At 42.7% G+C, this 25470-nt stretch overlaps 1 protein-coding gene across 2 annotated transcripts in view; it reads left to right on the top strand.

Moving 5' to 3' along the window:
• The window catches only part of CLPB (caseinolytic mitochondrial matrix peptidase chaperone subunit B), a 181537-nt gene that overhangs the window by 51804 nt on the left and 104263 nt on the right, over window positions 1-25470 (top strand). The window contains exons 4-5 of one of the 2 annotated variants that reach the window (XM_049889949.1): window positions 14798-14901; window positions 21618-21707. In XM_049889949.1, coding sequence (XP_049745906.1) covers window positions 14798-14901; window positions 21618-21707 — 194 coding nt within the window. The remainder of the gene's footprint in view (window positions 1-14797; window positions 14902-21617; window positions 21708-25470) is intronic. The other variant, XM_049889948.1, reaches the window with a different exon arrangement.

Consider the following 25470-nt stretch of genomic DNA (forward strand, 5'->3'; position numbering starts at 1 on the left):
TTCTATATCTTGACTGTGGTGGTAGTTACACAACTGTACACAATTGTCAAAACTCATCTAACTGAATACTTGAAAAGGATGAATGTTACCATATGTAAATGATACCCCAATAAACTGACTAAAAACTTTCTTAAAAAGCTGTCGTGTCTCTCTAATTCTCACTATTAATTGTGTCCAGTGGCATACTGAAAATTCATGTTTATAGTAGTGTCAAAATGAATTCATATTGTTAATGGCCACCAGGAATGTTTTAACTTCTTATTGTTGATGGTATCTCACATTAGAGTACTATACTGATTGTTAGTAGAGAATGAAGATTTATGAACTCACACCATCAGTGATACCATGAAGTATAATTACTGATGATATAGTGATAAATTCATTTTATCGTGGTATCCCGTGGATTTATATAAACTTACAAAGCGTATGATTCTTCTTTATAGCAAGGAGAAAGTTCTAGTGTGCAAGACTGGGAACTTGACCTCCCACACATTCTTGGGCTCCCAGTCCCTGGACTGCCGTGCAGGAAGACTACCTTTTACAGTGAGACCATTGCAGTACTTTAGGAACCAAAGATCCTGAAAGAGGGTTGGCAGGGAGGGTTCAGATTTGAATCTACCTGGACTGGCTGGTTGCTTTCACAGGCCCCTGCCTCAGAGGAGAAAGTGAGAAGCACAAGGCACAGCACAGGGCTCCAGCAGAACTGTTTGAAATTCCCCACAAGAGTCTCCTCCCTCCTTCTGCCTTTTCTCCCGGAGTGCATTTCATCAGCATCGGAAGGACTGGTTCCCGGCACTGCCCTCCCTGCTTGGCCAGGGTCCCTGAGGAGCTGAGCTAATGAGTGGATAACACGCATTTGCCAAGGCCTTCCTGGATGTGGTACCTGGGCTTTGTTAATTTTAAAATGCCGCCATCCTTGGCTGAAGACCATTTAATTCTCTCTCACAGCAGTCATTTATTCTTAGCATTTGCTTATTTTCCCTCCATCTTTAACAAACCCATCTTTAAGAAGCCAACAGCCCAAGCCAGATTGCTGTCCTGCAGAAGAGGTTTTACAGGCCTTTCTTTTTGGCCACCACACGACAGCTCCACAGGTGTTCTTAGAGCAGAGGGGTGCTGCCCTGACTGTAGGACCAGTGGCAGCCTTGCTGGGAGGCTCCACTTCCTTGCTGGCAAGCCATATGCAGAGCAGGTAGAGCACCCCTGCACCTGTGCTTGTGTACAGGTCCTTAGGGGCCCTCAAGCCTCTTCCCAGAGTCACCAGCCTATTCTCAGCCTAGCTTCGTGCTGCAGAGTAGTAATTCCTTCTGCCCAAAGAAGCAGGGCTTTGTGCTGTCTGATCCTCTGACTGTAGTGATGGTGATGGTTCTAGTTGATTGGGCACTATCCAGGTGCCAGACCCAAGTCAAGCACTTCCCATGTTTTCTCTAATCCTCACTACAGCCCTGAAAGGGAGGGATTATTATCCCTGTTTTACAGGTAGGGAAAAAGAAACTCAGAGTTGCCAGGCATTGTCCAGTTAGTGAAAAGGCAAGTTAGGATTTGAACTTGGGTCTCTCTGAACCCAAAACCCTGTTCTTCCCACTGGACTATACTAATTCTGGAAGGAAGGGTCAAGGAGCAAGGCCATGGAATAGACCAAGGGGTGCTGGGACCAGTGGTCAAGTCAGCTCAATCAGAGTTTCTTGATGACCTACTGTGTGCTGATTTTGAGAATATAAAAACAGACAGATCACACTCCGTGGCCTCAAGAAGCTGATAGAAAAGGGGTAAGACAATTCCCACTTAGACTGTAGAATGAGGCAAAATGTGGTCGGTGCCATGGGGAAGACCACATACAATCCTGGAATTGGGGGGGAGATCACATTGTGTAGAGATGACCATGAGAGGAGGCCCTTTTACATGGGTTGGGCCTTGAAAGATGAATAGGATTTTGAATGACAAAAGTAGAGAGTAGAAAGACAGCATTTCTGGAAGAAGGACTAGCATGAGCATAGGTACAGAGGTGAAAAAGTAGGAATGTACCAGAGCTCGCAGGAGAAACTGGCAGGGTCTGGAGACCAGAGAATGTGAAAGAAAGGCCTTCACCAACAGGGTTGGTCATGACCCTCTCAGGCTGTGACAGCCTAGCGTGTTGTGCATCCATGGGCTAGAGAGCTAGACTTCTTGTTGTTAGTTGCCATTGACTTGATTCCTACTCGTGGTGACCCCATGTGTTACAGAGTAGAACTGTTCCATTGGGTTTTCTTGGCTATAACCTTAATGGAAACAGATCACCAAGTCTTTTCTTCCTTCTTCCACGGTACCACTGGGTGGGTTTGAACCTTCAACCTTTAGGTTAGCAGTCGAGCACACATGGGTTCAAATCCAAGCTCTGCCTCTTACTAGTTATGTACCTGGGGAAGTTCTTTCACTTCTGTGTGATTATTTCTTCAGCCATGAAATGTGGACAATATACAGATCTCCTTCAAAAGGCTTTTGTAAGGTTTAAATGTATAAATATATGTAAAGTACATAGAACAGTACTTGATATATAGTAAGCACTCAATAAGGGTTTGCTGTTTTAGTTAATAGTAGTGATAGTACCTTAATTATTATTATTAGCAATACTCTGCCTTCTGCTGTTCATGGGTAGCCCCAGGAGGAAGTTAGTGAATAGCCCGTAGGTAAACCTACCTCTGGCTAAGGTGGGAGTTAGTACCTATTGCTCATCAACATCTCATAAGTGACTCAGAAGCAGTAGAGTTTGGCAAGATAAGTCTGTTGTAACTTCTTTTCATTCAAGAAGCTGGGCCCAGAACTTGGGATCCCAGAGCAAGGCGCTTTGATGTGGGGCTGGCTCTTGCCCAGGTGGCCCCCTGCCCAGCACAGGATAGTGCCCAGTATTTCCCAGCAAGGACGGGTGGTTGGAGTGCTGGCCAGGTGCCCACGATGTCAGCACCATGCCCCTAGAAAAGTGTGCTGGGCTTGCTGTTCCTCCCACCCCTGCTGCTGTGGCCGATTATCTCTGAGTAACAAAGAGTCATCTCTAATCCCATTTGGAATCGTTGCTCAAGATAATCCTGTTTCATAGTAATGATATTCCAATTCCAGCATGCACCCGTTTCTAGTTTGGCAGATGCACACGTCAACCTCAAGCAACTTAAGATACTGCTCCCTGGAAAGCAGTGCCAGCTCATTTGCCTAACATGACAGTCTCAGAGCACACATCCCCCCCAACACCATATCCTGTCCTGGGGCTCTATGTTCAGTGCTGTGTTCGTGGAGTATGTCATTTGGGGACAGGAGAGCATCCAGTGGTCATCCAGTTCAGCTGGTTTGGGAGGGGCTGTTCCATTGTGGGGACTATGATATGCCCAGTCCTGCCTCTCTTCTTTAAAAGACACCAGACCCACCCTGTGACATGAGCCTCATGTTTAAATTGGGCTGCCAGGCTGGTGGGTCAAGGGTCTACAGTAGATATTGTGGATATGTCTGGGTTTCAGGAAGGTATTGACTCTGTCATGATATCCACATGAATGAAGTAGGATGTGGACAATAGTCTTGTCAGACTAGTAAGTGGTGAATGACCTGCTTCATTGTTTATATATGAATGGACATCAGACTGGAGAAAAGACTCTAGTGGTGAGCCACAGGGCTTTGTCCTATTCAATAGTTACATCAGCGATTTCACTAAGGTCATTGATAAATGCCAACCAAATTGGCAGATTAAATGAAGTGTGAAGAGATAGCTATTACGTTGGCTAAAAGTATTGGAGGGTATAAAAAAGATTTCACTATGCTAGCGCAATGGTTAAATCTATGGCGATAAAAATTAGTGGGCATAAATATATATAGATCTACACTTAAAACCAAAAAATGAACTGTAAAGTCTAAGATGAGGAAGGCCCAATTTAGCAACACTCAAGAAGGAAAGCCTAGGTGTTGACTAAAAACTCAGTGTGTGAGTCAGCTGAGCGGTATTTTGACTCCAGAAGTGAATTAATTCAGTAAGCATTTACTGTCCTGTGAGAAAGCAGAGATGGTCAAGGCACAGTCAGTCCTTACTTTGGGGAGACACAGTCTAGTTGTGTATAACATGATGGTGAAGAGCACTGGCTCTGAAATGAGATGGCCCAAGTTGAAAACATAGCTCTATCTCTTACTAGCGCTCATCTGCGAAATGGAATAATAATGGTACTTAACCTCAGCGTAGGGTGGTCGTGAACATGAAGTTATGGTACATAAAACTGTTTAGTGCAATGTCTAGCACATACTAAGTGCACAATAGGTGTCAATGTGCTATTATTATTATTATTTTCCTAATTTTCATCCAAAGTCTAAGATATACCAGCCCATCGTACTCTTCTGTATCATTTGCCTAGAGAGAGCCTCGTCCATGCCTATACTGCGGGGGAGGGGGGGCGGTGGAGGGGACCCTAACAACCATAGTTTGACCACACTGGCCCATTGCTTTGGCAACTATATAGATTGAAAGACATGGATGTGTATTTAGGACAAGCTAAGAATGTAAAATTGGGATTGTCCTGGAAACCCTGTGATGGGTGATCTTGATTCCTTTGCCCTCTGCTTACTATCCCATGCCTCCTTGAGCCTTGCTCCCAAATAACCTCACCTCTGTATGGGCCCACCACTTTGACCTTTGTCCGTCTGAGTCATTCCCACCAGCTAGCTGCTATGGTCTGCTTTGCTTTAACTACTGTTTAGAAGTACCACTGTCCCTGGTACGTAGAAGGGACTCAATAACTATGGGATGATAAGACAGACTAATGGAAGGTCAGATGGGTGAAAACCAGTGTAGTATAGGGGAATGTGCACCAGATTTGGGCTCAGACAAGCCCAGTTTGAATCTTGGTTCCTTTGCTTATTTCATATGTACGCTTGGGCAGCTCATGTTATCTTGCTGAGCCTTAGTTTACTCATTTATAAAATGTGAATAGTACCTCACTACAGAGTTGTTACAAGCATCTGAAATAATGAATATGAAGTGCCTAACACACTGTTGCTGCTTTATTATGATTATTGACTCTTACCTTTTGGGATAAGTAAACAAAAGATTATTTTCCTCATTTGAGGAAATTAGGGCACATTTTCTACGTAGGTACCTCACTTCCTACCTAATCTTTAATTTATTTTCTAAGGAATCTGATTTTAAAATGAAAACTTTCCCTGCCCTCCCCACTCTGAGCTCATGCTCCCATGCCACAGGCCCTCTGGATTTAACACATCCAGGGCCTTTGGTCAGGCCACCCTGCTTTCCTGACCAGCCAGTAGTCCAGGTTACTGAATGAGCCACAGTTTATTTGACTTTCCAGCAAACCTCCTGAATTATAACCTTTTTGCTCCCTCTTCTCAGTGAGGTGTGCACTGAGTTGAGAATAGTTTTGTCTATTCTTTGTCTTCTCTTTGGGACCATGACACGCATCACTTTCACTCTCTGTTTTAAATTGGGGTGGTGGGGAGGATTGGAAGAGCATCTTCTGAAGCTTGACATTGTGTGGGGACGACCTGGAGCTGGGATCACTGCCTTTCTTGCTTCACCAACTCCAGCTGCTTGCCAGCCGTCTTTGACACACGCCTGGCCCAGCACCGGCCTCAGCTCACACCACAGGCTTTCTCACTCTACCCTAAACAACGTGAGGACCCCAAACCCCTCCAGCCACTGAAAAGAGAAAGCCTTAATTTCAATTGATTTAACTGTCCTCCCCTGCATTGTGACTACCCACTGCCTTGAAAACAAGAGCTCAGCAAGGTCAGTGCAGGCCAAGTCCTACATGTGCTCCCACCTCTAATCTAATTACAACCTGATCAGCAAATTAAAACACGCCTCATGAGGGCTAGGGCTTCAAAGGGAGTTCCTCGAACCCCAGGAGCTGCTACATAGGGACATTTCTTCTGTTCATTTCCTCTGCTTTGTCTGGGAACTGCCCAGAGCCCAAAAAGGGCTTGGTGCTCAGGAGAGGAAGATGGGGGTTGTCCACAGTTAAACCACCTGTGGCTTAGTTTAGACCCTCAAGAGGGAGACAGCTCACAGGGCTGAAAAATCTGCCTTCCACCTTTCTCCCCCATTTCCCACCAAATAAAATAATCATTTCATTCATTCATATCTCATTTAGAAAACATACTGACCACTTGTTATATCCACGCACTGGGCAGAAAGCTGGGAAATAAAGTTGATACATGGCCCTTACCCCATAGTCTAGTGGGAAAGGCGAATAAATCTAAGGAGGTAATCCTGATACAGTATGATGAGGGCCACCTGCAAGGGAGGTGAGTACTGGGTGCTGTGCAGACGAAGAGGAAGGGTATGGACCCAGGTTGGGAGTTAGAGAAGACTTAGTGGAGTTGGTGACAGTGTTGCTGAGGAGCCCTGAAGGTGAATGAGCACTAACCACCTGAAGCAGGGGGGACATTCCCAGCAGAGGGAGTACCATATTTGATGTCCTCTGGTGAAATTCACAGGACTCAGTGTGTTAGCTGGGTCCTTAATTCTTTAACCCCCAAGGTAACTAGATCAGCATAAGAGTTAGCAGTTCTGTAATTTGATGATTCCCTTAAAGGAATAAACTTTTGGAACAAATGTTTAGGCTCAATTATATGCATAAATAGAAAGAGATAGGGAGACCAACCCTTTTTGATCATCTATCCATGTTGCTACATGTATATCCAGCTGTTGCTTCTGAACACTGCATAGTGTTTCATAGTGTATATCACCACATTTAACTTACCTGTTCCCCCAGTGATAGGCTTAGATTGCCTGCAACTCCACTTTGACACAAAATGCTGCAATAAATATCTCCAGCGTGTCCCTTTATAGACCTGTGTGAGAATTTCTCTGGAATATATAAACTCAGGAGCAGAAGTGCTGGGTCATAGAGTAAGGTGCTTTAACTTGACAAAGTACTACAAGATTGGCTTCCAGAATGGTAGCACCAGCTGATACCCAATGGTATGAAGCACCCTGAATCCTCATGTACTCACCAACACTTGGTGTTTTTCAGCTCTAACTTTTGTCGATATGTTAATTTCAAAGTGACATCTCGTTGTTTTAATTTGCATTTCCCTAATAAGAAATGAGCTTGAGGATCTCTTCATATGCTTAATCATCCTTTTTGGGTTTCCTTCTCTGGGAATTGCCTGTTCATAATCTTGCCGCATTTTTCTACTGGGCTTTCTGATCTTAGCATTTCTACTAAACCCCGAGTTGAAACAAAGTACACCCAAAGACTGTTAGGTACCTGGGAGTCAACATAGGGAAATGAGAGTCAGCATAGCGTAGTGATAGAAACATGGAGTGTGTAGCCTTGTTTCAAATTCCAGCTCCTCGGATTTGAATCCCAACTCCATTCCTAACAGCTGTGTAACCTTGAACAAGCTTCTTAACCCCTTGGTACCTCAGTTTTCTTATGTGTAACCTACCTCTTAGAGTTGTTTAGAGGAATAAATGAGTTAGTATCTATAAAATGTTTAAATGTTTAAAATGTTTAAAACAGTGCCTGCCATGTAGGAAATATGTACATTAGAAGATATTATTAGACTGCTGTCTTCCTTCTACTTAAACACATTCTGTACCCTTGAAAAAGTAGACCCTTATAGCAGCAGCAGGCATTATAAACTAGGCAGAAAGAACACAGCTCTCAGCCTAGGGTCAGAGCTCACCACTCCTACTTACATGTGGAATTCTTGTCAAGATCTTAAGCTCTGGACTTGGCTTCTCCTAATCTTTAAAACCTAAAATTTGCTAGATTTCCAGGACTGCAGTGGCCACCACCCACCAGCATGGCTAGCTCTGTCCTGTTGCTGCTCCTGTGCCAGCCTGTCAGTTTGATGCTAGCCTTCACAACCTTCACTTTGAGTATTTGCAAGGCCCAGTCTTTTTGGTGAGCCAACTCACTTGGGCAGAGATAAGAGCAGAACAGATTCTGGTGGACACACAGGAAGGCCACTAGAGCTAAATCACTAAAGGATAACTGCAAATCCCTATCTTCTTATACTACAGACGTTCTCTGATTCCCCAATTTAGTAAGGAAAATAGGATATCTGGAAATTATCTCTAGCATTTGAAGCTGATATGGCATTGGTAGATATATCTTTCCACAGAGGCCAAACGCTGAGCTATCTAAGAGAATAACTGATATTCTTAAAGCCTTTGCCCAGCAGTTGCCTATGGAGTACTGAGTGTAGTTCCTTTGAATGGAGATGATTCCTGCTTGTAGGGAAAACATGATTGAGTGGGATGGTGTACTCTGTCCCCTTTAGTCCAGTTATTAAAAGCTCAGAGGACTGGCCCATATACCACAGCCTAGTTGGTACCAGCTATTCAATTTTTTTTTATTCAAATTTAAGGCAGTCATCCCTAAACCCAAACCTGTAACATGGCAGCCAGTATAACAGCCTCAGAACAGAGAGGAGGCTAAAGTTGTCCTTTGGTGGATCATTTCTTTATAGCAGTGCCTGCCTTCCTGTGTGCCCATTAAATTCCATTTTTACTGCTGATCCTATACTCCCTTTGTCAGCCAGGCGGGCTAACTCACTATCTCCCCATCTAAGTCACTTCTCCCAAATACAAGTCTGAGTTTGGGGATTTGTTTCTGCCTCAGCAAAAAACATAAAAAAGGCAGAAATTGTCTCATTTCCAAAGTACTTCTCTAGGGCTGCTGCATTGTAAGTTTTATTAAAAGTGAAGGGAATCTTCTCTGAGGTTATGGGATGAGTCACTAGCTTGGATGCTTACCCTCGTTGGCCTCCAAGTTTGTGAAGCGAATTGCCCGTTCACTTTGATTGGGTTAGCAGCCCCAGGGCCAAGCCTAGTCACTCTTCTTTCCCATCCTGCTAGACTACTGTTGTCCCCAAGGGCAGCATACTTGGTTGCTTGGACACGTCTTGCAGCCTGCAAATTGGACAGATGGAATCAATACCCTCGAACCTGGAGAGACCCAGGTAGCAGAGTTAGTGACACTAGCTGCCTAGAGGGACAGCCTGCCATGGGAGAGGGTGTGATTGAATGTTTATTGGACACAACAGCTGAGAATTAACCAAATTATTGTCCCTTTGAGTTTAAATCTTACCTCTTGGATTTTAAAACAAGCTGACTCGGGCAAAATATAGAACTGCCTTCTTGACAGCGGGCTGTGCCAAATGAGTCATGGGGGTGGTCAGGTATAGATCTGGTACCCACCAAGACCCAGATTCATGTTGTTATCACCAAAATTATATGGACAAAGGAGAAAGAGCTTGTATTTGTGGAGCTTCTTCAATATGCTGCACATATAGAAGCGTAACGCTGTCAGTGATAGGATAGTATCCATACACCTACAAGAAGACCAGTTAATACAATTATTATTCAAATTTACGCACCAACCACTAAGGCCAAAGATGAGGAAATTGAAGACTTTTGCCAACTTCTGCAGCATGAAATTGACCAAACAGTTAATGAAGATGCATTGATAATTACTGGTGATTACAGTGCAAAAGTTGGAAACAGAGAAGAAGGATCAGTAGTTGGCAAATACAGACTTGGTGATAGAAATGATGCCAGAAATGGCTTGATAGAATTTTGCAAGACCAATGAACTTTTCTTTGGAAATACCTTTTTTTCAACAACATAAGCAGTGACTATACACATGAACTTCACCAGATGGAATACACAGAAATGAAATCAACTATATCTCTGGAAAGAGATGATGGAGAGCTCAATATCATCAGCCAGAGCAAGGCCAGGGGCTGACTGTGGAACAGACCATCAATTGCTCATATGCAAGTTCAAATTGAAGCTAAAAAAATTAAAACAAGTCCACAAGAGCCAAAGTACAACTTTGATTATATCCTACCTGACTTTAGAGACCATCTCAAGAATAGATTTGACATGTTGAATGCTAATGGCCAAAAAACAGGTGAGATATTGGATGACAGCAAGGATATCATACATGTAGAAAGCAAAAGGGCATTAAATTGGCAAGCAAGAAAGAAAAGACCAGAATGGATGTCAGAAGAGACTCTGAAACTTGCTCTTGAGCTTACATTAGCTAAAGTAAACTAAAGAAATGAAGAAGTAAAAGAGCTGAATAGAAGATTTCAAAGGGCTCAAGAAGTCAGTGTAAAGTATTGTAATGAAATGTGCAAATACTTGGAGTTACGAAACTAAAAGGGAAGACCACAGTCAGCATTTCTCAAGCTGAAAGAACTAAAGAAAAAAATTCAAGCCCCGAGTTGCAGTATTGAAGAATCAAGGGGCAAAATACTGAACAATGCAGGAAGTATCAAAAGAAGATGAAAGGAATATATGGAGTTACTCTACCAAAAATAATTGATTGACATTCAACCGTTTCAGGAGGTAGCATATAATCAAGAGCCAATTGTACTGAAGGAAGACGTCCAAGTTGCACTGAAGGCATTAGTGAAAAACAAGGCTCCAGAAATTGAATTGAGATGTTTCAACAAACAGATGCAATCCTGGAAGTGCTCACTTGCCTATGCCAAGAAATTTGGAAGACAGCTACCTGGGCAGCCTACTAGACGATATCTGTATTTGTGCCCAATCCAAGAGAATGTGGAAATTACCGAACACTATTTTTTTTTTATCATCAATATCACATGCAAGTAAATTTTTGCTGAAGATAATTCCAAAACAGTTGGAGCAGTACATCTACAGGGAACTGCCAGAAATTCAAGCCAGATTCAGAAGAGGATAAGGAATAAGAGATATCATTGTTGATGTTAGATCGATCTTACCTGAAAGCAGAGAATATCAGAAGGATATTTATCTGAGTTTTATTGACTAGACAAAGGCATTTGACTGTGGATCCTAACAAATTATGGGTAACATTGCGAAGAATGGGAATTGCGGAACACTTAATTGTGCTCATGAGGAACCTGTACATAGACCAAGAGGCAGTCGTTCAAACGGAACAAGGGGATACTGCATGGTTTAAAATCAGGAAGGGTGTGCGTCAGGGTTCTGTCCTTTAACCATACCTATTCAGTCTGTATGCTGAGCAAATAATCCAAGAAGCTAGACTATATGAAGAAGAACCGGGCATCAGGGTTGGAGGAAGACTCATTAACAATCTGTGATGTGCAGATGATACAATCTTGCTTACTGAAAGTGAAGAGGACTTGAAGCACTTACTGATGAAATCAAAGACTACAACCTTCAGCATGGATTACACATCAACATAAAGAAAACAAAAATCCTCACAACTGGACCAATAAGCAATATGCATGATAAGCGGAGAAAAGATTGAAGCTGTCAAGGATTTCATTTTACTTGACTCCCCAATCAACACCCATGGAAGCGGCAATCAAGAAATCAAACAACGTATTGCATTTGGACAAATATGCTGCAAAAGACCTTTTTAAAGCATTAAAAAAAAAAAAAAAATCAAAGACGTCACTTTGGGGACTAAGGTGCTCCTGACCCAAGCCGTGGTATTTTCAGTTTCCTCATATGCATGTGATAGCTGGAAAATGAATAAGGAAGACTGAAGAAGAATTGATGCATTTGAATTGTGGTTGGCAAAGAATATTGAATGTCCTGTAGACTGCCAGAAGAATGAACAAATCTGTCTTCGAGGAAGTGCAACCAGAATGTTCCTTAGAAGAGAGGATGGCGAAACTTTGTCTCATGTACTTTGGACATGTTTTCAGGAGGGACCAGTCCCTGGGGAAGGATATCATGCTTGGTAAAGTAGAGGGTCAGCAGAAAAGAAGAAGACCCTCAATGAGATGGATTGACACAGTGGCTGCAACAATGGCCCCAAACATAACAATAGCTGTGAGGATGTCTCAGGACCAGGCAGTGTTTCATTTTGTTGTACATGGTGTTGCTATGAGTAGGAACTGCCTCAGCAGACCCAACGACAACAACACAAAGTTTTACATACTTACCTTACTCATAACCTGCAAGAGAGACATCAGTATCCCCATTATTCTGGTAAGGAAATGGTAGAGCTTTGTTTTGAACCCAGCCACATGGTCTTTCCAATTTAAGTGTCACAGTTTATACTTCTGTTGACTTCCCCACAGCTCAACCGGATTTAGTGACATAGTAATAATAACTGTATTTGTTGAGCACTTATTATGTGCCAGGCACTGTTGTAAGCACTTTACATACATAAACACAGCCGTATGAACTAGATACTCTTATTATCCCTGATAATTACTGTTACAAAATGGTGATTTTCTGATTTCATCATTCCTTCTGCATTTATTAGTTGTCATTCTAAAACAAGGAAGAGCCTTCCCTTCTCCCCCATTCACTTATTAATTTATTTTCAGTAGGGACCCATCAAATCTTATTTAATGGATTATAATCTATTACTGTCGTTATTCATTTCAATGCTCAGATGGTCCCAGTCTTTAAAGCTGGTGTTGTTAACCTCTGCACCATGCTATCTCTCTACCAGACACCGCTTCTCACTGCCTTCAGTTAGTGTGCCCGTATATAACAGCCTTTTTATACCCTCTTGGCTTTAATCTTATGGGAAACAGGAAAACTAATGCGATCTTACCCAGATTGTGTGTAAAGTGAGAGTAAAGAGTCTCCAAGGTAGAACCTGAAGAACTCTACTATGAATTAAGTATATGAGTTTGAACATGGACTTCAGCTGCTCCAAGACCCTTCTCCCTTCTCGTTGAGATCTTAATTCATATTCTGGATAAATTACCTATGAAAGGTAATTTTTAAAATCCTTTTTGGTAAGGTTAAATAGACACAGGAGACACACCTGGCTATGTTTGATCAGATGTAGAAGAACCTCAGTTACATGGAAGATGGATTTCGGTTCTTGGACTTACCTATAATGAGTCTGTGTTGGTATGCATGGAAGTTATTGGAATTCATTCATTCATTTGGCAAATGGATAGCCAAGCGCGATGTCCTTTGAAGGTAATAATAATCAAACCAGTTGGTACAGGGAAAACCATCAACACTACTGGTTTATAGATTAGAAAAACTAACAAAGAGGAAAAAATTAAAAATTTAATTTTTTAATCGTTATGATAATACAAGTAATTTGTTTGAAATGCTTACCATTTAGGACTTCAAAAGCATTAACAGTTTTAAAGGTCATAAGCAAAAGATAAACATACCAAGAGAAAAATGGGTAAAGGACATAAATAAGGGATTCGTGAGAAAAGAAATACAACTGACCTTTAAACATTAAAAAAAAAAAAAAAAAAAAGCTCAGCTTCACTAGTAATCAAAGAAATGCAAGTTGAAACAGCAATGTGATACCATTTCCTGTTTACTGGACTAACACATTCTGAAAAAGGAAAATAAATACCCTGTTTTGTTGAAGGGAAGGGACAGCCGTTACTCTCATACTTTATACTTTGCTAGGGAAAATAAAAATTGGTATAATTTTCTGAAAGGCAGTTTAGTAATATCTATCAAAACCTTTAAAAATGCTTATACTTTTTGACTTTAGAACTTCATCTTCTAGGGATTTATCCAAAGAAAATAACCAGGGATATTGTGTTATTTACAATATTGAAATATTAAAAACAATCTAATTGTTTTACAATAGGGGACTGATTACATAAAGTATGGAATAGTCTTTTACTGTGCAACCATTAAAAACCGTGTTATAGATGAATATTTAATTACTGTTCCTGGAAGGCTGTGTGTGTGTGTAGAGAGTTTATGTATGATCTCATTTGTATAAATAAAGATGTGTATATATTCATTTGAAAAACTGGAAGGATGTTATATATACGAAAGCATTTTCTCCTCGATTATCTATACCTTATGAATTTTGTGAACCTGAGCCGTTATTTTATCAGAGCAAAAAGGAAAGCATTAGCAGCAACATTACATAAAGGAGAAAGAAGGGAAGCTAACATATGGAGCACTTCCTAGGTCAAATGCTGTGCACAATGCTTTATAAACGTACCTGATTTAACCTCAGGACAACCCAGCACAGATCCCTGCCTCAGGGCCTGCTCCCTCCAGTCTATTCTCACACAGCCGCTGGAGTTACTTCTAATGGGAAAGGTCTGGAAGGAAACAGACCTTTTCTAACTCTAAATAGTGGTTACTCTTAGAATTTAGACTAAAGAGGTAGACATAAGGGGACATTTTAATTTATTTCCATATGATTTGAATTTTTTTTAAAGCAAGTATATCTTTTGTAATTAGGAAGAGAATATATGATCATGTCACTTCTCCTTTCAGCCCTTCTGTTGCTTACCTCATCTCCCACTGTTCTTACACTCTCTACTCCAGCTTCTTTCTGTTCAGATCCAGCACTCTGCTTTCTTGCCACCAGGATTTGTAAGTGTGTTGGGTCCACCTGCTTCACTATAGAATATCTGGCTACTCAGCTTTCAAGTCTTAAATATCTTAAATACCACTTCCTCTGGGAGGCCTTCCCTGATCCCCTCCTTTGTTCTCCCTCTGCACAAAAGTCTTCTCCCACCATAACCTTCAACACATTTTGCTGTAATTTTATGCCGAATTGTTATCCTTCCAACAGACCGTAAGCTCCATGAGGGCACAAATCCCAGCACCTGGACCAGTGACTAGTACAAAATAGGCTATTTGAAAGTAATTGTTGAATAGTTTGTATTTTGTGGTTGTGGAAACTGAGCCTTAGAGAGGTTAAGTAACTTGTCCAGAGCTCTCAGCTGGTATGTTTCCAAGCCAGCTTTCCTACCGTTGTACACTCCCAGAGTCCATGTTCTTTCCACTGAACCACGCACATGAGCAGAGGCAGATGCAACCCACAAACATGCTTCAGAATATGGGTCTGCTTCCTGGCCTTTACTGCTTCTGACACTTCTGTCTGATTTCTTCCAGTGTGGTGCAGGTCCTGCTTGCCGCTGGGGCTGACCCAAACCTTGGAGATGATTTCAGTAGTGTTTACAAGACCTCCAAGGAGCAAGGAATCCATTCTTTGGAAGGTAAGTGTGGACTGCCCTGCTGCTCTGAAAGTTTTCCTCCCTGTGTCTTCCTGTAGCCCTGCTCTGTGCCAGCTCAACCAACAACTCGGAGTGAGAGCCTGTCTCTTCTCTGGGAACTCATGTATAACCCAGTGGACTTGGAACAGGCACACGTCACAGGCTATTCTGAATCTATAACTTATGTCACTTCAAAAGTCTTGCAGAGTGAAATAGAGGTGTGATTTTGTGGCCTATGGGGAGAGCTGGAGCCCTGGTGGCACAGTGCTCAGCTGCTAACCAAAACATCAGCAGTTCAGATCTACCAGCTGCTTCTTGGTAACTCTATGGGGCAATTCTACTCTGTCTATAGGGTTGCTGCGAGTCAGAATGGACTCAAGGCCAATGGGTGGTGAGGGGAAAACATTGATTTCAACTAGTGTTCTCTTCAAGACGGGGGTACCAAACCTGTGGAGCCTCAGATGAGTGGGCAGTGGAGCAGGTGTCAGTGAAATAATTAAAGCAGCTGCATAGGAGCCCTGGTAGCACAGTGGTAAGAGCTTGGCTGCTAACCAAAAGGTCTGCAGTTTGAATCTACCAGTGGCTCCTTGGAACCCTGTGGGCAGTTCTACTGTATCCTGCAGGGTCACTATGAGCGAGAATCTACTCAATGGCAACAGGTCTTTGTTTGTTTGTTTGTTTTGCATGGGATGTGGATTTGGTCCTCTTCCACTTCTGGCAGACCTACCCTGCCCCAGAGCTAAAAAATAGCCTTGCTACTTCCTCAGGAAGAAACCTCAGGGCCTCAGGAAATACCTCAACACTGCTCTGAATACTGCCCCCATCCCAATATGTAAAATATTATCCTTTCGATGGAACTGGCTCCTCAACGTACTGTATGATTCAGGACAAGTAGTCAACTTTCTCCGTGCCTTGATGTCTATGCTTGAAAATGGGGTCATCATCAGTGCCTTCTCTGGGATGCTACGTGGATAGTTGTTTCAAGATCTGCAGAAGAAAGGGTGGTGTGCACCTGTACCAGAGCCCAGTCACATGTCTGCTAGAGGGCTCCTGGATAGGTCAGTTGCGGTCACCTGTGGTGAGTAATTCTTTGAAAGTGGGGTCAAAAAGATAGCAGGTTGTTTTGGCTACAAACAGAAATGAGTACTTTACATTTGAACTTTTGGTTATCCAGACTGTCCCTGCTTCCTGCCCATTATCCTGGATCACTCATTCAGATTCCCCTCAGATTTCCAACAACAGGGCATCTGAGCGGTGGCTGCTTTAGTGTTGGCAGTGATGCCAGGAGGACAGACAGCTTTGCTGATTGCCTGACAGTCGGAAAATTAGCTTGGAGGAAGGTTCAGGAAAAGGGAGCAGTGTGCTCAGTCTTCGGAGCTGTCAGTAAGGTTGGGATGTGGTAGCCCCAGAGCAGAGGGTATCATTGCTGCCTCACAAAGAAAGTTCCTCAGATTGGCAGCATGAGGGATGTCCAAGAGCATCAGGACATTGCTCCCCAGGTAAAGTGTGAAGTTGCCCTCCCCCTGCCTCACCACCTCTAGAAACCTGGTCTTCTGTCAAGGCTCCATTGCAATGACTAGATCCTCCACAAAAGCCTTCCCTGTACTTGCTAGTAATAGCAACCTGCCCTCAGCTGCTCTTTTGAATGTTCTCTAGATCTTGGCCTCTTATATGTCTGTTTGAACTCTGATCTGCCCATATGTCATTCTCTCCTCCCAGCTGACAGTTTCTTGCATGTGCGGACCATGACCTATGCCTCCTTGGGTTACTCACTGAGCCTGGAGGAATTATGTTCATTTTATGTTTCAAACATAAACACTCAGCACAAAATCGCCACCCTCAGCTCTGTCTTCTGTTCAGGTGCTTTCACCAAAAATCAAGGAGGAACATTTGCTTAGGGGGCAGGGCCATGTAAGAGGGATAAGATTATTTGGGTGCCTTCTCATCTGCTCTCAGAATCTCAGAAAGTTTCAGTAAACATTTTTGATTTCACAAGATCTCAGAGCTGGAAGGCCATCTAGTCCAACCTCCACAGTCACACGAGTCCCCACCCCCTAGTGTAGGAACCCCTGCTGCAGTGTCCTGACACTAGCATCAGACTGTTTACTGAGGCAACCCATTTCATTCTTAGCTCTAACTGTGTTTAAAAAAAAAAAAAAAGAAGCCTCGTTTTATTCAGAAGCCTGCCTCCCCAAACTCTCTCTTACAGTCGGTTTGTACTAAAGTTGAAAATCATACAGAACATGCCCTGTCTCTCTGCCCCACAGTTCAGCTATTTTAAGGTAATAACCATTTCCCTATTTTCTCCTGTTTTACAATTCGTTCAACTGATTTTCAAACGGTGTTATTTTCATTCTGTCCTTATCTCGTCCTCTGGATAGACTATACTTTCTCAAGGTCATTACTGAAATATCACTTCTCTTGATTTGCCCTCTATGCTTCTCCCAATGCAGACCATGTCTGCTTTCAAGTTTTGTAGCTTTGTGTTCTAATGCTTCTCTCCAGGTTGAAGCTTACATTCAACAGTCTAGATCAGCGGTCAGCAAACTTTTTCTGGAAAGAGCCAGATAGTCTGGCTCCTCAGGCCAGACAGTTTCTGTCATGACGACTCAACTCTGCCACTGTAGTGCAAAGGCAACCATAGATGGTATATAAATGTTCCAATAACAGTTTATTTACAAGAATAGGCAGCAAACCAGATTTGGCCCTTAGGCTATAGTCTGCCAATACGTGTTCTAGATATTTTCTTTTTTTTGGTCGGCCTCCTCTGAATTCTTTTTAACTCTTATACCAGCCTGCCTACATTCCAGATAGATAAATGGACAAGAAAAAAATTGGAAAAGGCTATCATATCTCTCATGAAATAAAGATAAAAATATTAAAATCTTTTTTTATTTTGTATGATCTACAAATTTAATGAGTAGGCTTTCTGTGAGTTCATTTGTTTAATTAATATTTATTGATCACATTCCTATGTATACCAGGCACTGTCCTAGGCACTAATGAATTAGACTGATAAGATTCCTGCTATCATGTACTTTATGTGCTAATCTTTGATTAAAATGTGCGTTAGAACTCTACTAAGTACAGAATCCCAAAGCATATGACAAAAAATTATCCTCCAGGACTGTTTTGATCCATTGTTTAACGTTCATGGTATTATGTTTGTTCAACCAGCTATAAATCCACCAAACTTCTTTCTATTCCAGCCTCCGTTTCTCCATCTTGTTCCCCAAAATTGTAAGAAATTTGCTCAGATTTCTCTCAAAAATGTGCCTAGCATTTGTTTCATTTTCTCTTCCAATAACTCTTTCCAAAAAGGAAATTAGGTTATACTGACATGTTCATGTCTTTCTTAGGGAACCCATCCTGGTGCCCAATAATCTATGAAGTGTTTAAGAACCATTTTTAAAAATACATTCAAGAATTTTGTCAGGAATTATTGATAAATTCACTGTGCTTCAGCTTTCAAGCTCTACCTCCCTCCACCCTTTTTTTTTTTTTTTTTTAATTCCAGACTACCTTTGCCTGCCTTATTCTTATCTTATTCTCCCTGGTGTATCAATTTGGATGTGCTCTGCTCTCTTTACTTCATGTACCCTGCTTCTGCTTCTGACTCAGGGGCCTGAAGAGTTATATTCCTTTAGCACCATCTTCGGGCTCTCCTCTCTCCTTACCACTCAAGGCCTTTAGCTCTTTCTTAATTGCTTTTTTCTTTCCATTTTCTATTTAAGGCTATTTCATTCTTTCATCCATTCAACCAATATGTATTGAGTGCCTGCTGTATGCAAGACACTGTACCTAACTCTGAGTCATTCTCATTGATGAAGTAGGTAGAAACAAGAGAGTCCTATGGTTCTCCTTTCTTTGAATTGGATTGACATTTTCATGGGCAGTTATCTGAGTTGTGGGATGGGGGCGGTGTGAAAAGGATGGAGTAGGACAAGAGGTGCATGACATCCTCCCTTGCGTAGAATGTGTAGGCTCAGAAAAGTTGGACAGACTTTCAGTATTAGAGCATAGAGTCAGTGCCAAAGTCCATCAAGTTCACTAGATTTTTGATAGCCATTTCTGGGAGCCTCAGCCTGTGTCAGTACTCAGGGAAGGTGGTAAATTATAGTTTGTGACCTTGGCAAGCCCTCCTTAAACCCCAGTAATGCATGTCTTGTCTACTTTATCGGTATTGTTATGAAGATCAGTAGATAAAATGTGTGATTTGTAAAGTGTTCTATGGTTGTAATTGCTTATTCGTTTCTTGTATTTATAATTTAACATGCATTTACTGAGTACTGGACACTCTGCTAGGTCTTGGGAATATAAAAGTGGATATACATGGTCTAGGCCCTCATAGTGCTGCCAGTCAATTGAGAAGACAGAGCTGTGAATAAGGAATCACAGTACAGAGTGATAAATGCAAAGGTAGATGTACAAAGGATGTAGGTCGCTCTGAAAAGAAAGCAATGAACTCTGTGAGCAGGCTGGTGTCTGGGAAGTATCACAGCATAAGTGACTTTGGATTGGGTCTTAAGGATGAATCAGATTACCAGGCAGGCTGAGTGGGGTGAACCTTCCAAGCAGAAGGAATAACACAGCACGATGACATGGGGGTGAGGAGGGGGGTTGCGGGTGGAATCGTTTACCAAGACTGGAGAGGTAAGCAGGGCTACACATGGGAAGGACTTTGTAAGACAGTTCTAGGGAGTGAATATTGTATCCTGAAGACCATTAAAAGATTGTAAGCAGGGGACCATTCTGGAGGGGTGGTGGATGAAATTGGAGGAGCGAGATTAGCAATGGTTCTTGACCTTTTTTGGGGTGATAAGCCCCATTGAGAAGCTATGCTCCTCTCCCCCAAAATGCATTATAATTTTCTCGAAATTTCTAAAGGTGATCTTTGGGAATGGAGAAAATAGAAGTTAGAAAAATATTACAAGGAGATTGAGTCTTAGTGGAATGTGGGGCTTGATGGAAGAGGAGACATCCATGGTGACACCTTTGTTTCTGATTTGTGGGTCTGGAGCTCGAAGGAGAAGTCTGACAAGAGATAGACATTTAGGAGTCACCAGCATTTGCTTGATAGTTAAAACAACAGGTGTGAGTGAAATTGCCCAAGGAAAGAATTTAAAGCAAGGGGGTAGAGGCATAAGTTAAGGACATGTCCCTTGCTCAGGAATGCCAGCATTCAGATGTGAGAGGTGAAGTGGATCAGGGCAAGAAGCCTGAAAGTTACCGGAGAAGCCGAGTTGTTTTTCCCTCAGAGAAGCTTTCTATCTGTTCTGTCTGCTCAGAACAGACACAGCTTAGAGAGGAAAGAAACTTCTCTGTCCTCCTCACCGAGACTGTGTCATCAGTTGTTTCATTCCTAGGGAAACCCTGCTCCTGTATTACCCATGAGTATTGCCTCTTAGAAAGAAGCCTGCTCAGCTGAGTGCCTTACAGCATCATCTACCCTTGTTCAAGGGTAGTGTTTCTGGGTAGAGATCAAACTTGCTAGTGCAGGTGACCCAGGTCTGCTTGGTAAGCAAACCTTATTGGCCTGACTGTTATGTCCATACTCTTAACTGTCAGGTTGGTGTCTTCAGAGGCACGATGGTGCCCTGGAGGAAAGTCACGCTTCTGTGCCAGCCAGTCATGGTTCATCTAAGCTGTGTCACTTACTAGCTGTGTGATAAAAATGTGTGATAGTGAGCAAGTAATTTAAGGTCTCTGAATTTCAGTTTTCTCATCTGTAACCCATCTTACAGGGTTGTTACGATGATTAGAGATGTATGTAATTGAAGCACAGTGACGTTTGATGAAGAATTTCTCTGTGGAGGTGGATTTTGGCTCAGGGTAAGGCAGGAAGCCTGCCTCAGGAGTGAGCAACGCACCACTCCAAGGTGACTAACAGAAGCTGGACGTGTGCCCATCAGGAATGCTGTAAAGGGGATTCTTGCCCTGGGGCCTTGGATTATATGGTCTCCAAGGTCCACATCAGCCCTGTGATTTCTAAGGTTCCAAAAGTCTGTAGCTTCACCATCAGGACAAGTAGTGTACTTAGAAGAACTGGGATTTGATTTCGGCTTTAAAAGGTGAAGAGGAGGGAAAACAACAAAAGATATTCCAAGTAAGGCCACAGCTTGAGCAAAGGCACTGAGATGGGACAAATGAAGGGGGGAACATGGAGATCACTGTTGCTCCTCTGCCAACTCATTCCCTGTCTCAAGCACATTCCATTCAGTGCCTTGAGCTCCACGTGCCTGTTCCAGGAGAGTTCCACTTGTGGCTGGGTGATGGGTGGTAGGGCCCAATCCTCAGGTGGAGGAGGCAGTAAATGAGTGGTAACAGTAAACAAGTCGCCCAGCTGGGGATGCCGCTGGCTGCTTGTAAGTAACTGTTATAAACATGGGGTGTCTGGGCTGTCAGAAATGCAAGCGAGCATTCAGAGCGCTTCTCATATGTACAATTAAAACAATAAAACACAGCAGAAACGTGGCCAGAACAAGGCTGTAAATCAGCTTCTCTTCTCGGCTGCAAGTGACAACTGAATAAAGATGAGTCGTGCAGAAGCTGGGTCGGCATAGGGTCTGTCTAGTGGTAAAGGGCCTAGCTTGCCAGGCTCGACCTGCCAGGGCCAACCCCACCTGCCCCAGTGGGCCCCTTCCTTATACCTCCACCTTCAGGGGCTGCATGCAGGTCCTGACCTGCTCCAGCTGACCTCTGCATCTCTGTGTCTTCAGATAAGGGACAAGACGGTGCATGCTGGCGCATCACTAACCAGTGGACAAGTGCCCTGGCGTTCAGGAGGTGGCTAGGAGTCCCCACTGGCGGTAATGGAACTGCTTTCTATAATATTTCTCCCCCTGCCTAAAACATTGCCTAAAAGTGGGCTCATCCCAGCTCATCTACTCATCTGGTTGCTGTCTATGTTAACCTAGCACCCACTGCGTGCCCAGCCTGCACAGGCGCAGCAGAGCTCAAGCTCAGATGGGAGTAATAAGTCACTCAAGGAAATAAGACTCTCAGGTGGCATGCATATGAGTTGCCTAGAGAGCTTGTTTAAAAGAGATTCCTGGACCCTACCCCCAGAGATTTTGACTAGGTAGGTCTGGGGTGGGGCCTAAGAATTTGCATTTCTAACAGGCACCCACTCTTTGAGTAGCATGGCCTAGAATACAGGTGTTGTGGCTTTGTGCTTGAACTGCTTAAAAAACTTATCTGGACTCCTTCACTTCCCTGGAAGAGACCTTATTTTGCCCCCTTAGGCTTCACTCCTAGAGAGGCTATGGGCCTATTATGGTATTATGGGTGTGCAGAACACTTGATACTGTGACATTTTGAGCAATTTTCTGCACCTCTCAGAGGCTGTCTGCTTATTTGTAAGATAGAAGTTATTGGGAGAGTTAGAGGTAGTATATTTATCTCTAACCTAAAGCGTAGAACATAGAAGGAATTCCATTAATGTAAGCTTCTGTTTTTACATCATCATTATCCTCGTCATATCCTTATGAAACTACATTCAGAGTCTTTGAAACAGCCCTCCGAATGCTTTTTTGTGGTAGCAAACTGTTATCAGCAAACAGCCAAATATTATTTAGAGTCCAAGGAATGGCTTGGCCATTACCTAAACTGTGTTACCTCAGGCAGTTTTCTTTATCTCTCTGAGCCTTGATTTTCTCATCTGTAGAGAATAATATTTCCTAATTCATGGGCTTGTTGTAAGTATCAAATTGAAGTATTTTTGAAAGCACTTGAAAAAATATAAGACATCGTGCAAATGTAGGATGTTATCAATAACAGTAATTAATATTAATAAAGATTGAAGACATGACCAAGAGAGTATTTGACAAGGATTCAGTCAGAGGTACAAATGACATGAACTGTCAGAGCTCAGAAAAGAGAATCTGTGTGACTGAAGCAGTCAAGGAAATAAAGTGAGAGTTGAGCCTCAAAGTATAGGATGGTTTCGTAAAGATTTCTGTGGGTTGGTATAGTTGGGTTTGAGTAGAGAAGGGATGTTCTATGTCCAAAACTCTTAAATGGAAAGCAGAAAAATAAGTTTCAGGCCAGCAAGCGGACTCCTTATGGTGACGCATCCACACAGCAGAAGATTCATTTTTGAGAGTAGTGAGCAGTAAAAATGCAACAGTAGTAGACTGGGGCCAGATCAAGATGCTTAGACTTTATCCTTCAGACAGAGGGGAGCCTTGATGGTTCTAGAAGACAGGGCATTGCAGGAACTGATTCTTCCATGGTGGAGGAGCAGGGGCAGGTGATGATGAGATGTCAACAATGATGATAGCAGCAGCAGGTAACATTTATTGATACTATATGCTCACAGCAACCCTATGATGTAGGCACTAAAGGAAACTGAGGCAGAGACATGATGACAAATGCCAGCCGAACTGTCTCCTGCTCTTGTATAGAACTCAACAACCCGTTCAGCTTGTATATGCCTCATACTTAGGTTAGAACCTCTGGCTTGTCCAAAGTCTTGGAAGGCGTAGGAACTGACCAGGCCAAAAACTCTCTGACAAGTACTTTTAATCAGTGTCCCTCCCTCTTCCTCATCATTGCCCAGGCCCATGCAGAGCCTTGTCACATCTCCAGGGCTGGTGGTTCTACATGTCATTTCTCAGCAGCCTTGGCCATTACAGAGTCACCAGCATGCACGATGCACCATCAGTCCGTCTGGCATTTTGGCCGGCTTTGAGACTACGTCTATCAGCCCGTTAGTTAATTGCTTCTACCCTTTTAACCCTCCAGACCTATATGTATATATTTGACTAGGAGCGAGAGATTGACTAGTTGACATGTTTTATTAAAAAGAATAAATTTTTTTGCATTTATAAAAATAAGAAAAAGCAGGATGGGGTGGCAAAGAACTAGTCTTATGATTTTTAACTGATTTACATATTTTGTGTATAAATATTTTTTCATCAAAAGTTCTGAATCAGGGATAGGTCCCACACACCACACAAAATATATTAGAGACATTTATATGGATAGCAGGAAGGGAGACAGAGGGCTGAAATTTTCCAGGCACCCAGTGATTGATGGGGGCTGAGGCTCCCCCTGACGCTTTATTGAGTTTCCGATGATTATCTCTCGCTGAGACATTTTTTACAGATGACGGTCGAGCTGTCACAATGGACCATGGGGGAAAAAAAACCAACAATAATAACACTTTAATCTTTTTACTGCACTGCTCCCTAGTATCTCAGATTCATCTTCCCTGACGCACGCAGTTCATTATTCTGCCCCTCCCTGGATGGGAAATAAAGGAAAATAAATATATATGTAGACACACTTACCCACATACATACACATACACATGGAGTATATAAAAGAGACCACCTCAGAACCAGAGAGGGGCAGAATTTATTGTTCTTTTTGCAAGTGTTGAGGTTTATTAGTAGAGATGCTTGGTTGGCTTGGAATTGGCTATTAATTACAGCATTTTGTATTTATTTTTTATTGCGAGTTTTTAACATCTCAAAGAAAAGGCAGAGGAGAGGCAAGCAGGTGTAGGGATGGGGAGCGCAGAGGGACCAAGTTTGACCAACCAAGCAGCATAGCTAACTCAGAGGTAAAAAGAGCAGGCTCCTTCCGCTTGTTGCCAGCCCTGCCCCTGAGGATCCCTGGAGCTGAAAGAATACTGCTTTGGTTAGGACTGGGGGAAGGGGAAAGGGTGAACTCAGAGTAATTACAGGACAAATCAAAGAGAATCTAGATACCTGTGGTATGTTGCTACTCTGAAAATTAGGAGAGATGGAGAGTAGAAGTAGAAGAGATTCAGACAGTTTTGATGGGTCTATAGATAAATGAATAACAGATTCTAAAGAATTTACCCCACCCCAGAGTGAAGAGGGGTGGAGGGGGACATTTGCCCCCAAGCACAAGTCCAAGGGGGCACTAGATGAGGCACGGAATGACTTTCTGAGGCACCACAAATACGAGAGGCACCTGACTGAGGCAGCCCAACAAGAGGGGGGAAAGGCGTTTCTGCTGATGCGTCACTGCTATCGACATCTATTTGGCTTGAAATTGGGGGGGTGGGGGGGACGTAGAGATCACCCCCTGGGCACTGGTTACCTTCGCTAAGCCCTTGCCCTATCCTTTGAATGTGATAATGTGAAGGGGAGATATGGACTCTGGAAAACAAAGGTAGGAATCCTGGACCATACGTCAAGAACGCTGAATTCAGAACTTAGTATCTCCGATGATTACAAAGAAGGGGAATAGATAGATCAGCACTTAATGGATTTCAAAGAGGAAAGAAGAAAAATAATGAGGAAAAGGAAGAAGTTGTCAAAAATATTTATAGTAAAAGGATTAGCTGGAGTTTTTTCTAAACTAAATCGGGGGCTTTGGTTACTTAAAAACATGAACCCAAACACTGGTCGCTTTGCTAACGTCAATAGGCAGATTCAGTAAGCAGATATTACCACGAAATATATGAAGGAAAATAGAAAGGGGCCATACAGACAACTGTCACTAATTTTCTGACTAGAAATGCCGTCCCCGTTCCCAGGGATAATCCAGATGACCTAGAACCTTCCACAAGTGGAGTTAGTACCACAACAGACAAAA

The sequence above is a fragment of the Elephas maximus genome, chromosome 7 (assembly GCF_024166365.1).
Source record: "Elephas maximus indicus isolate mEleMax1 chromosome 7, mEleMax1 primary haplotype, whole genome shotgun sequence".
Lineage (NCBI taxonomy): Eukaryota > Metazoa > Chordata > Mammalia > Proboscidea > Elephantidae > Elephas > Elephas maximus.